The sequence below is a fragment of the Medicago sativa genome, chromosome 1, assembly GCF_051527215.1.
Source record: "Medicago sativa cultivar Bolivia chromosome 1, Bolivia_mono, whole genome shotgun sequence".
NCBI classification, from domain to species: domain Eukaryota; kingdom Viridiplantae; phylum Streptophyta; class Magnoliopsida; order Fabales; family Fabaceae; genus Medicago; species Medicago sativa.
This window is the reverse complement of record NC_140749.1, coordinates 84,192,806-84,209,272: the sequence shown is the minus strand read 5'-3', so window position 1 is coordinate 84,209,272 and position 16,467 is coordinate 84,192,806. Positions and strand designations below refer to the sequence as shown.

Here is a 16,467-nt window from a genome sequence, read left to right as displayed (position 1 = left end):
TTGCGACCTGTGGTTAGCCTTTACTGCCGCCTCCAACACCTTCTTTGTGTTGGCTTTGAGGGGTGGATTTAGTCCCACGTCGGATAGATAGCACTCTTGAGAAGAGTTTATAAAGAGGAGACCCCAAATTTCAGCAATAGCAATGATCCTTGTTCTCTATACTATAATTGTCTCACATTCGTCTAATGTTATATGTGTAACCATAGTAAGTTGCGATCCGCAGTTTTGGCCGCAATATAACACATTTTGAGGTATATGCAACGGTGTTGCATTCTCAATTGTGGCCGTATTGACAACATTTATCTGCATTTTACCGCGATATAAAAGTGTGCAGCTTAATCAAAACTGCAATTTTGCAACATGTGTAACTAAGACTCAAAGTGGCATGTTGATTCCATGCAATGCAACATTCAACCCAAAAAATGAGCAAGTTCACGGGATACCACAAATGAAGAACCCGTGAACACAAACATTATATAGCTCAGACATAGCAGACAAGAGATGGATCAGCTGCAAGCAACTTAGCCAAGTGACAAAATCACTTTCATAATGAATGAGGATGACAGCTTTGGATTCTTCCCTCACTTTTGCTACTATAACGTGACCCGTGACCCCAACAGAACCAAGTTAAACAAATGGAACAATTGAATAGGCCAAGATATATCTATGTGGATTTCTCTGTTGTATATACTTTCACCCACCAAACCCTCCAAATCAGCTCCCAATAATCAAATGGAGCCTACCTTACTGATCCTCCTACTCTTGGCCTCTCATTTTCCCAATCAAAACTTATTTTTTAATGGAAAAAAAATTTAGGTGAATTTAATCTCATCTAAAGTAAAACCTCAAGGTTCATAGAGTTGCTTATAGAGCTACTTACATAATAATAATATCCATCAACAATGTCTTTATACCAGCTATAAATTAATATCACAGTCATCTCTTTTTAGTTGGAACTTTTAATATTAGATTTGTTAGTAGTAGGTAGGTTCACAAATTAATAAGAATTTAGTAAGTAATGTGTACCTTTTCACTATAATGCATGTCTGTGGTAGATTCATTCATATAGTGATAAAATATGAGACGTCGTAATCTTAAGTACTGCTTATCCACTTGTATCTCAAGAAAATGAAATATCCCATAATAATACCAAATCATCCAAAACAACATATATTCCAAATAAAGAATTAATGAGATTTAACATCACAACCAAAGAGGAGAGAAGAAATAGTCAACTTTCTAACTTTGAAACAAACTTTGTTTGTGGCTGCATGCATGTATTTCAGATCATGATATTTATACACTTTATAGAAAATCAGATGAAATAACAAAACCAGTTCATACAAAAGTAAGGATCAGAATTGAAGAAAATTCTTAATTATATGCTTATCCTTTTCACTTCTAAGCCTTCAAGTTTTGGATCTTGAAACCCTTCTAAGTAAAACCAAGAAACAAAGCACACGGTAAAAAACAAAGAATCCAATCAAAAAATACACATTGGTCCATCTCTGTCCCTCATGGAGCCCTCTCTTCTGCAACACGTCGCCACCAGTGATCATGCACTCTTGATCATTCTCTTGAAACCATATCATGCACCTTGTAGCTAAGCAAGAATACTCATTGATAAGAAGTGCATCAAGAGCATATTTGTACATAGAAAAGAAGTGCATGAATAGCCAATACTTAGGTAAACAATCCTTAGAGATAAAGTATCCAGAGAACAGAAAAAATGCTGCAAGTAGCACTGTCATGAGTGAAGTTCCAGCAATGTAGTTTGGTGCTAAAGAACTCAAGAACAGAACAAATGAGTTTGCCATAAGAACTATGACCCAAATGACCAAAACAAAGTAAGCAAAAGATAGCCAAGAACTACAAAGACCCACTAAGAAGTAAACTGGAATAGAGTAGATAACAGCAACTACTAGCAAATATGGCAAGAAAACAAGTGTATTTGCTATAAGATAAGATGATAGCCTATAAACACCACTCGATGTTTCTCTTAACAAGATTGGTCTCTCATTGATAAAAATTGGAAGTGTTTCAGTTGTGGAAGATAAGAGGAATGTTAGAGTGAATGCAAAAAGACCAAACCTTTTCTCAATCCCTTCTTTATCAAACCCAATGTTTATGTAAATTGTTCCTAAAACAAGACCAACAAGTAATGCTTCTGCAGTGTTTGTTAACAGTAGTTGTTTTGTTCTGTATATGATCTTCCAAAACCTTCTAAAAAGTGTACAAATTTCATGAATCCTTGAACTCTTGTATCTGATCTCTCTGCTTTTACCTTTAGCTCTTCCAATATTGTCAGATACAGCACAACCTATTGAAGATTCAGAATTTTCTGGTGATTCAGGTAAACTTGGGGGTGTAATCATTGGTTCAATCTCATTCAATTGGTTTAATATTTCCATGGCATATTCCAATGCATTAAGCTGATGAGGGACAGTGAACCCTTTTGAATGCAAGAATGATTGAAGTGAAGCTAAGCTTCCATGATGAACAACAGTTCCTTTTGAAAGAAGCAAGATTCTATCAATACAAGAGAGAATCTTGAAACTTGGTTGGTGAATGGAAAGAACAATAGTTCTGTTATATGTAACACAAGTTGATTTGAGAGTTTGCATGACTTTGAAAGCAGAGGAACTATCAAGACCAGAAGTAGGTTCATCAAGTAGCAAAACAGCAGGATCATGAAGAAGACTGAGTCCAATAGAGACCCTTCTACATTCACCACCAGATAAACCATGATTAAGCCTTGTATTAGCCAAATGAGTGAGTCTAAGCTCATTTAAAAGAGAAGAAACAATGGCAGCAATATCAATGGTTTTAGGCTTAAGAAGAGAAGCAGAAAAAGCAAAAGTTTCAGAAACAGTTAACATAGGAAGACATGCATCATGTTGAGGAACATAAGCAGAGAGTTTTCTGAATGTAGAAGGGTTATTGATAGGTGAAGAGTTAAGGGAAAGTGTTCCACTTAAGGGTAATCTTCTAGCTGAAAGAATGTCTAGAAGAGTTGATTTCCCTGCACCACTTGGACCAACAATGGCAAGAATCTCAGAAGGGTATGCTGTGAGGGAAACATCTTTGAGGATGTAGTTTGGTGGGGTTGGTGTACAATGTTTGAAGAAGAGAAATGGTGCAAAGATGGTGTTGTTTGTTTGTAGGTTTTTGGAGTAAGAGATTGAAGTTGCTGTTAGTTTGTATGTTTTTGGTGGAAGTGGTGATGGTTGGTTTTCCATAGCTAAGGGAGAGAAGTTGGAGTGAAATTAAGGTTTTGGTGGGATATGGAACAATGAGTGTTTCCATGCGTTGGAGAGTATAACGTTGTTGTGGGTGATAAAGAGAGACAAAAATAGAGGAATTAAAAATGAATTGTACCTTTTGGTGGTTGCATTATTAGGGTAGTGATGCATAGAATTATGAGCTATGATACATGGACATCCTTAGGTGACAATACACATCCTGACACCTACACAAAAATCTGACACGTGGATATGTGAACCCCACACAAACACATTTTCTCTTTCTCTTTCATCTCCTCTTTTCTCTTCCTAATAGATGGAGTGTACAAGGGTGTATAAGAATAAAGGGTGTCTATGTAACATTATTCATGAATTAAACTGTAGTACAAGCAATCAGCACTTATATAGTCCGTGAGCCTTTTGTGTTAATAAATAGAGGAGTGTTATTTGAACAACCAATTTGGTGACAACTTATTTGACAGCCATATTTTACAAAGAAAAAAGTGGTATTGGCACGGAAACCATAGCAATAGAGATAAAGTAAAAAAGTAATATGAGTATGAGAAAGAAAGTTGTTGCAAAAGTTGTCACTAAATGGATGTTCAAATATCATTTCTCTTATAAATACAACAATGATATATGTGCATCTTTGACTTCATACACTTATTTAACAACTCATTATTTTCTTGTATCATACACCCATTTAGCAATTCTAATTTTGAGTTATAATAATTATGAGATGGACCTAATGTCTAACTTAATCATATTGAATATGGATCTCCTGTGCAAAATTGTAGGTTCATTCACTTACCTTAGGGCAGTTAATTGTAGCTCGGCATTTTTATGCGGCAGTTAATTGTAGCTCGGCATTTTTATGCGGATCGGTTCATAATTTGAGTATTAATTCTTAAATTGAGAGTTGATCAAGCTGGCAGAAGTTGTTCTCTTATTCACGGACGTACTGTTCTCTCACAGTTTCAAAGTCACAACCGATGAATCTCCATTTTTTGTCTGTTTATATGCTTTGTTATTTCGAGTGTTTGTCACAACATGCTGAAGAATCAATAACATCTCCTCTTCATTTATTTTACACTCTTGTATTCTATTTACATTTTTTAATGGTACCAAAAGTTCTATTTTTATTCTGTAAATGAGGGAATTATGTTTGGCATTTCATTAGGATCTGTAGCCTCGTCCTCCGTGACAATACACAATTGCGGAATTTTTTTTTTGTCTTATTATGTTCTTCCCCCATAATAAGACAAAAAAACAAGGTCTTCCCCCCAAAATGAAATTGCTGGGAAGGACACCCCCCAAACCTGTTTTGCGGGGAATAAAGAGAAAGAGAAAAAGTATGGTAGTTTTAGACTTTCTTTTTCATGTAGGGCAAATTTAGAATTTTTTTTTCATTATAGGGCAGACAAAAAAAAATTCCACAATTGCGTCCCCTTTGAATGAATTAAATTGGATCAAACATTTTCATTTTGAATTTTCTTAACTAGTTAAATGGTCATGGATATATTAAGGGTGATTGTTACTTTGTTAGAGAAAGAAAAAATAATTATGATACTTACCCATATAATCTCCTCAAAAAACCTTACCCATATAAGAGTAAGGTGGCTTCAACCACCTAAGAGTGATATGAAAATAGTGAATCATAAACCTTAAGTTTATTACCTTTTTAATTTTAAAACTTAAATTAAATTTATTTGTGTGAGTCGTCAATTTGATCCTAAAATCGTAGAGCAAGGTAATTTGATGCATACAAATATTGAAGTTGTAGAGCAAGGTAAATTGATCCTATATGCTTCATTTAATTCAATTTATTAATAAACCCGTAAAGTTGTAGATTCAACTTTGATTGTCAATCTGTCCTGATTTTGTTGGGTCGTGGAAGCCCAACTCACCTAAACTATTTTCGTATATAAAAAAACATATATAATCAATTTAAAAAAAATCAAATGTAAATATATTTTTATTTTTTTACAAAATGAATCAAATTATTTATGAATGACAAAAAGAAAAAGTCAAATGATGGGGTATGGTTATGAAAAAATAGTAATGCAGGTTGTAGAACTCAATAGTTTCGAACCAAACAAAGGGACGAATCTGAAATGACATTTGGCCCATCACTTATCTTCTTTGATGGGAAATGTTAATTTTGAGAAATTTCTTTTTCCACACTAATCACTTCTTAGGCGCCTTTTAAATTTTTCATTTTACGTGTTTGAATTGTATAATGTGAACAAAAAATACGGTTCAAAATATGTAATCCGAAATATATTTATATATAAGCAATAATCAAAACCTCCTTTCATTCAATAATTGTGAATTTTGTTTTTTAAAACAACCAAAAAAATAAAGTGAAAAATCATAAAAAAACTATCAAATAAAATATAAAATACCACCAAAAAAATTTGTTTATCTTATTTTTTTGAGAATGTCAAAAAATTCAAAAAAAAAAAAGAAAAATAAATCTAAACGATGGAATTTTAAATTTTTAAGGGTGGAATTCCGTACAAAGTCCTTCTAGAAGAGTCATATTTCGTGATTTTTTGTTATGATTTTCTAGTCAAATTTTAAAGTAATCCGATCAAGTAGCCTAAAAACATAATTTTCTACTTGAACACGGCGAGAACAACTAACAATCACGTGAAATACAAGTTGCACAATAGCAATGGGTCAGGTCTCAACTAATTTAATAGTGGACGACATCTTAGGGTTGTCTTAAATGATTTGAAAGTTGTGTTCTAATATTAAAATTTGGTCCTGTAATAAAAAAAAGTACCAAACAACTCAAAAAGATCTATAATTTATTTAAACCGTAAATAACATAAAAAAAAAAAACTAGTAAATAAGATCAATAACATCAAAAACTAGTAATTAAAATCAAAAACATCTAAAAGAATCATGTTCTATTCAATAATATTAAAATATAACTTTTAAGTTAATATCAATCTTCTTTCCTTCAAAAAAAAAAAAAGTTAATATCAATTTTCTAACCACTTCAAGAATTAATCTTTTAACACTTTTTGATGCAAAGTCATCAACCAAGTCTTCATGCTGGATTGTTTCCAAAAGATCATTATCAATTGCTATCAGTGTTAATTCATTAAGTTTTTTTTTTTGTAAACATGGTAGACTACAAGTAAGACTCAAGCAATTCCAATTTTGAAAAAACTATTTCTGCAGAAACAAATAACGCATAAATAGTCGATAAAATTCTACATGTGTACTAGGAAAACAATATAAGTCTTTCAAAAATCTTAATATATCAATGTCTTCTTTTTTTTCTTTTTATCTATGCAACTTTTCACTTAGTAATTGTAACTCCACAAATAAAGCATTCTCATCAATATCAGATTGTTCAATATATTTCAATGCATGTTTAAAATGACTACAATAAGACTTCAAAATTCCATTGTCCAATGATTGTAACTTGTGAAAAGTAAACAAAAAAATACTTTCTTACTCTTGGTATTGTTAACATCTCTTTGTAAGATAAATAACGACTTGATCAAACAAGTCAAAGAAAATATATTATTAACAAATTTTGAGGTTTTTTGTTAAAAAAAAGGTCTTGTTGCACTTGCATAGTTTCACAATTGCAACTCGTATTCCGATTGACTCTTGTCTCAAATAGAAAAATCACGAGTCTAAACAAACGATAGACAATTGAGTTTTTAATAAATTAATCCTCATACTTGGTTTATATTTTACTTGGCTATAATTGATATTCTTAATAGTACAAATTTAAGTGTTTAAGACTCACTTTACAATTTCTGTCAAAAAAAAAAAAGACTCACTTTACAATATCATATAAAGTTCACATGAAAAGTATAGAGATAAAAAAAATGATAGCATTCCTTCTTTTTTTATAGTGGCCAGGGTTTGAACCATGGACCTTGCATATTTTATGCATTGTCCTAACCAACTGAGCTAAGCTCACGGGGGCATAATAGCATTCCTTCAAAAAAAATGATAGCATATTAATAATAAATTTAAGGGTTAAATATGTTTTTGGTCCCTATAAATATACTAACTTTTCGTTTTAGTCCCTCTAAAATTTTTCTTAAACTTTTAGTCCCTAAAAAATTTTCCATCTTCACTTTTGGTTCCTCTTTTAAAGTAAACTCATATGTAGAATACATATTTTTGAATAAAATTTTGCAGAAAAATTCATAATATTATAAGAATCTCTCCCAAAAAAAATTAGAATTTTTTAACAAAACATGTATTTAATATGAATTTTTATATGTTTGACGGTTAAAAATTCATAATTAATTTATGTTTTGTTAAAAAATTCTAATTTCTTGGGGAAATTTTTTTTACAATATTCTACACATTCCTGCACAATTTCATTAAAAAATACCAAAATTAACTTAAAAATAGGGACCAAAAGTAGTGATCGAAAATTTTATAGGGACTAAAAGTTGAAGGAAAATTTTAGAGGGATTAAAACGAAAAGTTGGTATATTTATAGGGACCAAAAACATATTTAACCCTAAATTTAAAGAAAAAATTGGGGACCATGACCTCCGTTGGTCGACTGACCCCCTTTTACTTTTGTTCCATATTACATAAATAAATCTCTCATTTTAACAATACAAAATACCATATTTTTATGCGATTCTTTTAATTCTATTTTTTTTTTTGACAAGTCTTTTAATTCTATTTAAAATCTCATAGTTTAAATAATGTAAAATCATTTTCATTCATTTAAATGCTTAAAATAAGATAATACAGATGGAAAAAAAAAATCATGAGTTGGGATATATCTCGTCCATAATATGAGATCAATACTAACACTAATGATACATATAGAAATTTCAAAAACATTGTACCAAAAAAAAAAAATTCAAAAAACAAAACGGTGCTAACAAAACAAAATTCAAGTCCTTTTTTTTTTGTTGACAAAATTCGAGTCCCAACAACCAAACTAATTTCTTTCAAAAATGGCTAAAGATCAATAATAATGCGAGGTCCATAGTTTTTAATGCCATTCATCTATGGAAAATAATATGTATAACAAATATATATAAACATGTAGAAATATCACTTAATGGAATCTCAAAATATTTACTTAAACATATTTATATCTTGAAATTGAACATAATATATGAACCTCCAATATAACTGATTCTCTTCGCTCGAGTTAAGGTCTAGTTTATAAGTAAAAAAACAAAGGGTGGCTGGCAGGACTAGGATAGTATGTGCAGGGAAAGGTGGGTGAGGGATGGGGAATCTTGGAATAAACTCCAGAAGGGGTGGGTGTATCTACTGACACTTAGTGGTATAGCTAGCATCTCCAAATACTGTTGGCCCATTTTCCATCTCCCATCATGGAGAATAAATGTTGGGTTTGGGCTTTTAATTTCTTCACGGTATCGATGGTTACTCTTTTAACCCTCCAAGAATGCAGGAGGATAAATGGCAGATACTACTATTTAAATAATTATTTTAAAATTTGTCAAAAAAAAACATAATTATTATTAAAAGAAAAAGATATGATTTCTGTCAATAGTAGCCCAAGTGTCTAATTACAAAAACTAATAGTTAAGAAAAAAAACGAGTAATAACTAAGATTTAATAGAATCCTTAAAAAAAAAAACTAAGATTTAATAGTAGTAAATTAGTAATTTAAAAAAAAAGACAAATGCTCCCAAGTCCACTATATCGTAAACCAATTCTATCTTCAATTCAATTTCTTAATTCATTTTCAATAAATACTATTAATTAAAAAAACTAAAACGTCTTTGTCATTTGAAATCTCTGTGGCCAATCAAAATCAATAAATATTAATAATGACAATTTCATGTTTGAATGTCCGCGGCAGTTAACTGCCAAAGTTTCAGGCTAGTTAACTAACGCCGGTTAACTTTCACGACAGTTAACTGTCGATGGGGTATTTCGGTATTTTACTGGTGTGTTTCAGCCAAACATTATGTGTGAACAACAAATTTTTTATTTGAGAGTATCTCATGGTGAAATTAGCCCAATATGCTTGGATTGAACCAAATCAATTTCTATGCTACAAATGTTTTAGACAATTTCCTTAACAATATTCTTGCTTATTGAATCATTAATGTACCCTTGGCTTGTTTTATCTTGAGAAGCACAGAAAGATGAACAATACTCCAACATAAGAAAGACAATGTACTAAATCAATATGTTTTCTTAATTATGAAATTATCGAGACACATGTATTATTGACGCGTGTAATATTTTTTTTTTTTTATCGTTTACTGCTTTGAGAAAATTTATCCAACAAACAAGAAGATGCAACGAACTACTACTAAAAGCATAAAATTCAATTTCCAATCTCAATGTCTCGTTAGAATATGGTTATCCCAAACAAGAAAACAAATCTACAAAATGGATCCTATAAGTGTCCCAACCATAACACCTTGTGATGTTAATGGCAATATACATCACCTTACTATACAAAGACACAATAATCTTGTAAGGAAACAGAGCAAATCTACCATTCTTGGAGGACAAAACGGTGTTGGGTCGCTGTTTATGTAGTGTTTATGGGTGCATTGCACATTCATTCTTGTAACTTTCTTAACTAACATTAGGCTAGTTTCTTAAATTGGTGCATAGAACCTAGCTTTAGTATTTGTCTCTTATTCCGTGCGACTTTTGGAGTAGACAATGATCGTCCACATAACACTCCTATTTGTCTTTTCTAGCTTATTGTTTAACCATATAGGCGTGGACCAGTGATGACCGTAATTTTTCTTAGAGCATTCCATTTTTAGTTCATCTTTTATGTATGGATAATGCAGCTTTAGAGTATCATATTGAAAAAGTTAACAACCGTCTATCTTGACGCCTAATACGAATGAGTGTGGATGTTGGATCCAGAAAAAAATGAGTAGTGTTATTTGAACATCTATTTGTTTGACAACCAAATAGACAACCATATTTTTACAAAGAAAAACATGTATTGACACGAAAACCAAAGTAATAGAGAGAAAGTAAAAATGTAATGTGAGTATGTGAGAGAAAGTTGTCAAAAAAGTTGTTATAAAATGGTTGTTCAAATACCATTTCTCAAAAAAAAAATATAAATCGAACCTTATAAATGTATAAAGTTGATGTCGAGTTTTGTGTCGATAAATCATTTTTGAAATGAAAACTTAATTTTATGAGTTTCATTTTTTACTATTAAAAATATAGTCATGTAAAGATATTAGAAAATATAAAATAATAGTAGTTGATATGCATTTTACCCTTCAATCACACTTTTTATCAAATACTTACCTCTACTATAGAAACGTAGACAATAAAACCTAGGTAAAGTTGCTTAAGTCAAATTTGTCATATTTCTCACTAACACTGTGTTTGGTTAGCAAGAAATAGAGGCGAGAGAAGTATTGAAGAGAGAAAAAGGAAGGAGATGATGCACTTCTCCTGTTTGGGAGACCGCAGAAATTGGGAAGAGAGACCAATTTGGTGTGGGTCCCGCGCTTTTTCTCTTCTCCACAAAACTGCGAAGAAAGTCTAGAGAAACTGTGTTTTTCATTGTTGTTCCTTTTTTGCCCTTATTTTCTTGATCAACAAAGATGAGGCAAAAACACAATTACAAACTGCAAATAAAGAAGACAATCCAACCTGAACACAGTGATTATGCATCAAAGAGTAAGTTGAGGAAGTGTAGGCCTATGTGAAGAAATGGGTATCATTCATTTTTTATTTATTTATTAATTAATGTATATATCTTGAGGTGAGAAGGGGAATGGATAGGTGCCGTTTAGGATGGGAAAGCAAAGTTTTTTCCCATGATGGGAAAGTGTTTCAGCCATTGATATATTGATTATTTTATTATGTGGTTGAGATCAAAGAAGGGCTACTTGCAACTAAATTGTTGTATTACAAAAAGAGGGGCCCCACTTATATTTTAATTGAATCAGAACTGTTAAATATAGCAAGTCTATAACAAATTACATTGCACCTTCTACACTAAATTTTTTAACTTTATCTTCTTCCTTTTGCCTTTTTCTCTATGCCAGTTTCACGATGACATTTTTCCATTTGAGTTTTTAGTGATGAGTTTTTTTTTTTTTTTTTACTTGTAGCACATGAGTTTCTACCAAATTTTGATATTTCCAATAGGTTTATTATTTTAATTTCTTATCATTGGGTTGATATTGTCGATTCATAAAGTTATGTTTTTTATGTTTTCTTGCTTGTTATTACTAAGCTTCTGGGTTCTTGAAGTTAAGATTTTTTTGTTGCTTTCGTAACCTTTAGGATGAAGATTAAATTTACTGCTAAACATGGAATTGAACTAAACAAAACAAGACAAGTGAAGTGATTCATCTATGACTGTTAGAATCATCAACATATTGAAATTAAGTTGAACTTATTTTGACACAAATATAACCAACTTCAAGAATTATAAAATGGAAAAAGGAAATTAAAAAGTTCAGTTTAATTGAAGATATATCAACATGTTAGATCTAAATCTTAATGATGCGAACTCCAACGTTTTGACCTAGAACCACGACTTGTCAATGATTTCGGATAAGTTTCCCCCAAACTTCATGGAATCTCAAATCCGGACAGTTCAAGCAGCAACACAGAAGATGAGGAGTCCACACCCGTCGATAACGCGTTCACTTTCAGTTTTGAAGTGGAAGGTTAAGGTGACGTGATAACATCATTGGTGGTGAAGGGAATGATGGTGAAGCTCCACACAACCACTTTACCCCTCTGTGATTTCTGGGTTAGATATCTAATGCATCATGTACATGTTAAAATAATAGACTCTCAACTGGAACCAACTGCCACGTGGCTGTAAAAAGCACACTTTCCCATCATGGGAAAAAACTTTGCTTTCCCATCCTAAACGCCACCGAATGGATAATTAGGAGTTTAATTTCTGTTATCAGAATCTTAAATAAGACAATAGAGAACATATGAATTCGAAAAAGAAAAAAAAAAGACGTAGGGGAATGAATGAAGAAGAAGTACATCAAATGGGATGGTAAGTAAATCACTTGAAAGCTGTGAAAATGATAGCTATGGGTTGGATTGCTTTTAGAAATAAAAAATAATAATTACAATTGTAAGCCTGATGGTGGGGTGAGCTGATCAATGGATTTTTTGTGCTTTTTTTAATTGCTATTTGTGATTTTAAAATATCAAGGGGTATTTTGGTACTATCATAAAGAATTAACATTTCTCTCTTCTCTATTTCTTTCATCTTTCTCTTATTCCAAACAATACATCAAATCTACTCTATTTCTCATCTTTTTCTCTCTTCTCATACTCTCTCTTACCAACTTCTCTCTTCACAATTTCTCTTCCAAACCAAACACACCCTAAAAGAATAAAAAAATACATATAAATCTCTTAAAAAGATATTTTAAACTAAAACGTTATAATCAATGCTTAAAATTTGGATCGAAGATCAAACTAGTGATAGTTATGGGTCATTGTTAAATTGGTTTAATCCATTTTGGTAATACTCTTCTACCGAGTCGAACGAAAGTTCTAAAATCATCTATTGGGAAGTTTGGGGCAGTCGAAAATAACAACAAATAAATGCTCTAAAAACACAAGAGAGTGAGACGTCATATCTCCACACCTAAACTTTAATGCATCTAGTATATGAATCACCGTTTTTATTTATTCAAAATTTTTCTCATTCATAATTGATGTAGGACTAACCACTTATACTTGAATTCAACAATTTCTCCCTTATATATGAATCTCCCACATCCTATATTTGCAATGCCGTTAACGTTAATAGAACATGTCTACAAACTACACTCTCAAATAAAAATTTCAATACAATGATCCAATATAAAGATATACTTCCGTTCTTCCACAAAACCAAACTGGGGATTTGATAATACTCATTAAATACTCAAACCGCACTATAATGAGTGCATATGATAAATAATATTAATCACCATATGCAATATAAATAGGGGACCACAACACCTAGTTTGTGCATTCTGCAAAACAGAGAAGTCTGCACTCTGAAATGGGATTGTGTAAAGCCAAAAATCACAATTGTGGCGCACCTTGATGTGTGCAATGGAGTGGGGGGCCACGTTTGGTCATTTTTGGTATGGTTCTTCTTCCCCCTTATTATGAGTCCTTGGAAATTTGGAAATACACATTGCAAAGTCTTCGGTCCATTAATTCAGCTCTATATGTACAAACAAAAAAGTTCTACTCACCAACAATACATTTCAAAGTTCAAACAACCAAGATCTCAAATCATCCAACCTCCATAATGTCTGAGATATTAATTTGAATTTTCTCTCTAGTCAATTATACCGAAAGTTTGTACTCATTGGTTGTCTGAATATGCGTTTCCACTTTGTATTATCACAAGTTCACAACAAAAACATATCTATATTTTGATACAAAATTTTGCAAAAACTATTTGTTTTACTTTCATTCAAAAATATATATTCATATATAAGTTTACATTTATTGCAAAAACAGATAAGTGTATTTTATTTTCTTGATTTCACATGAAAAAGGAAATACACTAGCTAATCTATCCTTAATTTTTATGATCAACTCCTCACACACAAATAATTAATATAAGAGTATTTTTTTAAATAATAATATTAAGAGTGTTGATATATCTAGCGAACACAATGCTCACGACTGCATAGCGAAAGTTGCATTACCATTGGATCTTCATGGCACACAATACATGGGTGGTTGTATTTAAATGCAAGACTTGCTACAGTACACGTGTACACTATCGGAATAGTTTTGGGACAATATTTTCGCTATATGTAGCTTTATCCTAATATTAGATATGAATAGACTAGTTAACATTTTTTTAAAAATGCTAAAATAATGATACTTTAAAACAGACTATATTAAGATTAATGAGTTGCGTCCGCTTATGATATAGTAATATTATTCCGTAATTTATGTAGTCAACCCCATTTTAATATGATAAGATCTGGTTCTTGTACTTGTTAAAATAGACTATCAAAGCACAGCAATCCCAACATTTTTCCAAGCAAGACAATTATGGCTTCAAAATATGCAAGCCACCTTTATGTTCTTCTTCATGCAAGACTCTCTTCAAGACTCGTCCATTGTTCCGTCCTCTTCATCGCCAGTGGCGGAGCCAGACAAAAATGTTTGGGGTGGCCGTCATCCCGCCATCAAAATCAACTAAAATATAATATATAAATCATTCAAAATAAACCAAAAACCGATCATTCAAAATTTAAACTACATAATATATAAAGTCGATCATTACATACCTAAAGACGCACTTTACGCTTTCCGAGTGACTTTAAATCATCAATAATTGATTCAGAACTAATACATTCACTAATTTCCCTTTCGATGTAAATTGACATGCTATCTGCTAAAAACCCATGTCCCATCTTGTTTCTCAACTTAGATTTCATAATCAACGGCCTTCCTCTTGAAAATAGAATCGATTCTTTGAATCTTCATCTTAACTTTTCCAACTGTGTGCTCCAATAGTATGTCGTATGCCCACCTTTTAACAGCAAGAATCAAACCAACAATAAGATTACAATCAACAATAGTTTGTAACATATCAAAGGGAACATAATATAGATTCATACACACAATTCCAAAATCTATTTTAACAGAATCTGGAGTATGCCTACGTAATTAAATTATATTCTTCAGATGCTCAATTTCAAATGACATACATGGTGTTTCAGCAGACTTCTATGCAAAAGTTTCACATCTACTACCAAGAAACTTTAGAGTACATTACTTCTAAGCTTGCCAAGAACTAGAGGCGTAACATTGTTGCATCTGTTAACAGGCAGATATTGTCTATTATGCATGCTTTTTATTAGCTTTACACTTTTTTATAGAACAAGTTATCACAACTAACAGTTAACTTAAATAACATCAACAAAAAGCTATACTTTTTCAAAACCAACAAACAGTTAAAGAGCATTCAAGATAAAGCCAAAATTAAGATGGTTAACAACATTAAACAGAGTAACAGACCATTGTCCATCTACTATCTCCTCAAACAAACATGTAATCAACTAGGTTTAACAACAGCAGATGGAAAACTCATGGCAATCAATCAAATAACATGTAATCATCAGAGAATAATCAGATTTGAAGGAAAATACATTCAATTTCACATTACCTTACAATTTACAAGAATTAGGGTTTGTGGAGAGAGATGGAGATAGCTCTTTAAACAACACAGAAGATGGAGAAGGAGGTGAGTGGTCGCGGCGGTTGCAGTTGGACGGCGGTGGACTGGTACGGTGGTGTGGTTGTCTTGTCTGGACCGACGATTTCTTTGTTGGTTTCCCGAAGAAGAGAACGCGTTCTGTTCTCACTTCCCATGAGAGAGAAAATTGCTGACCAAATGAAATTTAATTGGAAAATACTATTATTAGCCAAGGGCATAATCATAATTTCACAAATATAATGGGGTGGCGGTGGCTCCCCCTTGCCACCCCCCAGTTCCGCCACTGTTCATCGCCTAGATCCATCATGTTACCACCACCTCTCCTCAGACACTTTCTTTCTCCCGTTACCGTCGGCAACTCGCCATTCATTTTAACTTTCTTTTTCTGCGGTCAAGTTTGTTTCTGCCCTTTGAAGAAATTTTCGTATAAACCCTAACAAAGCATGCCACCAAAAAATTTAATGCAACTCAAAGCGCTCTCTAAGTTTAACTTTTTTTAGGATTGGTCTTAAAAGATTGGTTGTTTAAATTTTATTTTCCTCGAGTCAATTTTTTACATTGCATTTCTTTTACACAATTATCCCTTAAATAATATTTTCTCTGGTCCTATTTATAAAAAGATATTTGGGTCAACAGCGGTTAATGTATTTGATCCAAATTCTTAACCAAATACATCACATTTTGTTGACCTAAATGTTTCTTCTATATAGGACCGGTGGGAGTACCAGTGTTGTATTGTTGTTCTTTATGCTAGATTTTGCAGCTGTACAAACCACAACTTTTATTTCATGTTTAGAGATGAACAAATTACATGTTCATTCATCACGATTTTTATTGAAGATGGATTAGACACTATTTTGGATTCATAAATTTGAATCGTTATTCTTTAATGGGTCTTGTTAACCAATGCCCTTAAGGACACTAGTTAAGAATTAAAATATAGAAATAATTTAAAAGTTTTATGTAAATAAAGTTACTTTTTAAACTTTCAACATGTCAAGGGCATTTGTTAAAATTTCCCTTCTTCAATGAATGTAT

At 32.0% G+C, this 16,467-nt stretch overlaps 1 protein-coding gene and 1 long non-coding RNA gene across 2 annotated transcripts; both read right to left on the bottom strand.

The window, feature by feature from the left end:
* Positions 1–1,236: 1,236 nt before the first annotated feature.
* ABCG8 (ABC-2 type transporter family protein) lies at positions 1,237–3,291 on the bottom strand. The gene has a single exon (XM_085739857.1). The coding sequence runs from the start codon at positions 3,237–3,239 to the stop codon at positions 1,410–1,412; it is 1,830 nt and encodes a 609-aa protein (XP_085595983.1). The 5' UTR covers positions 3,240–3,291; the 3' UTR covers positions 1,237–1,409.
* Positions 3,292–14,371: 11,080 nt separating this feature from the next.
* Positions 14,372–15,715, bottom strand: LOC146958345 (uncharacterized). Its single transcript, XR_015024613.1, has 3 exons — positions 15,379–15,715; positions 14,498–14,742; positions 14,372–14,405 (listed from the first exon to the last, which is right to left on the bottom strand). It is a non-coding gene; the product is annotated as an uncharacterized LOC146958345 (long non-coding RNA).
* Positions 15,716–16,467: the final 752 nt, after the last annotated feature.

Excerpts from the sequence above, each read along its gene's own strand:
- ABCG8 (XM_085739857.1), bottom strand. The coding sequence starts at position 3,239 with ATGGAAAACCAACCATCACCACTTCCACCAAAAACATACAAACTAACA.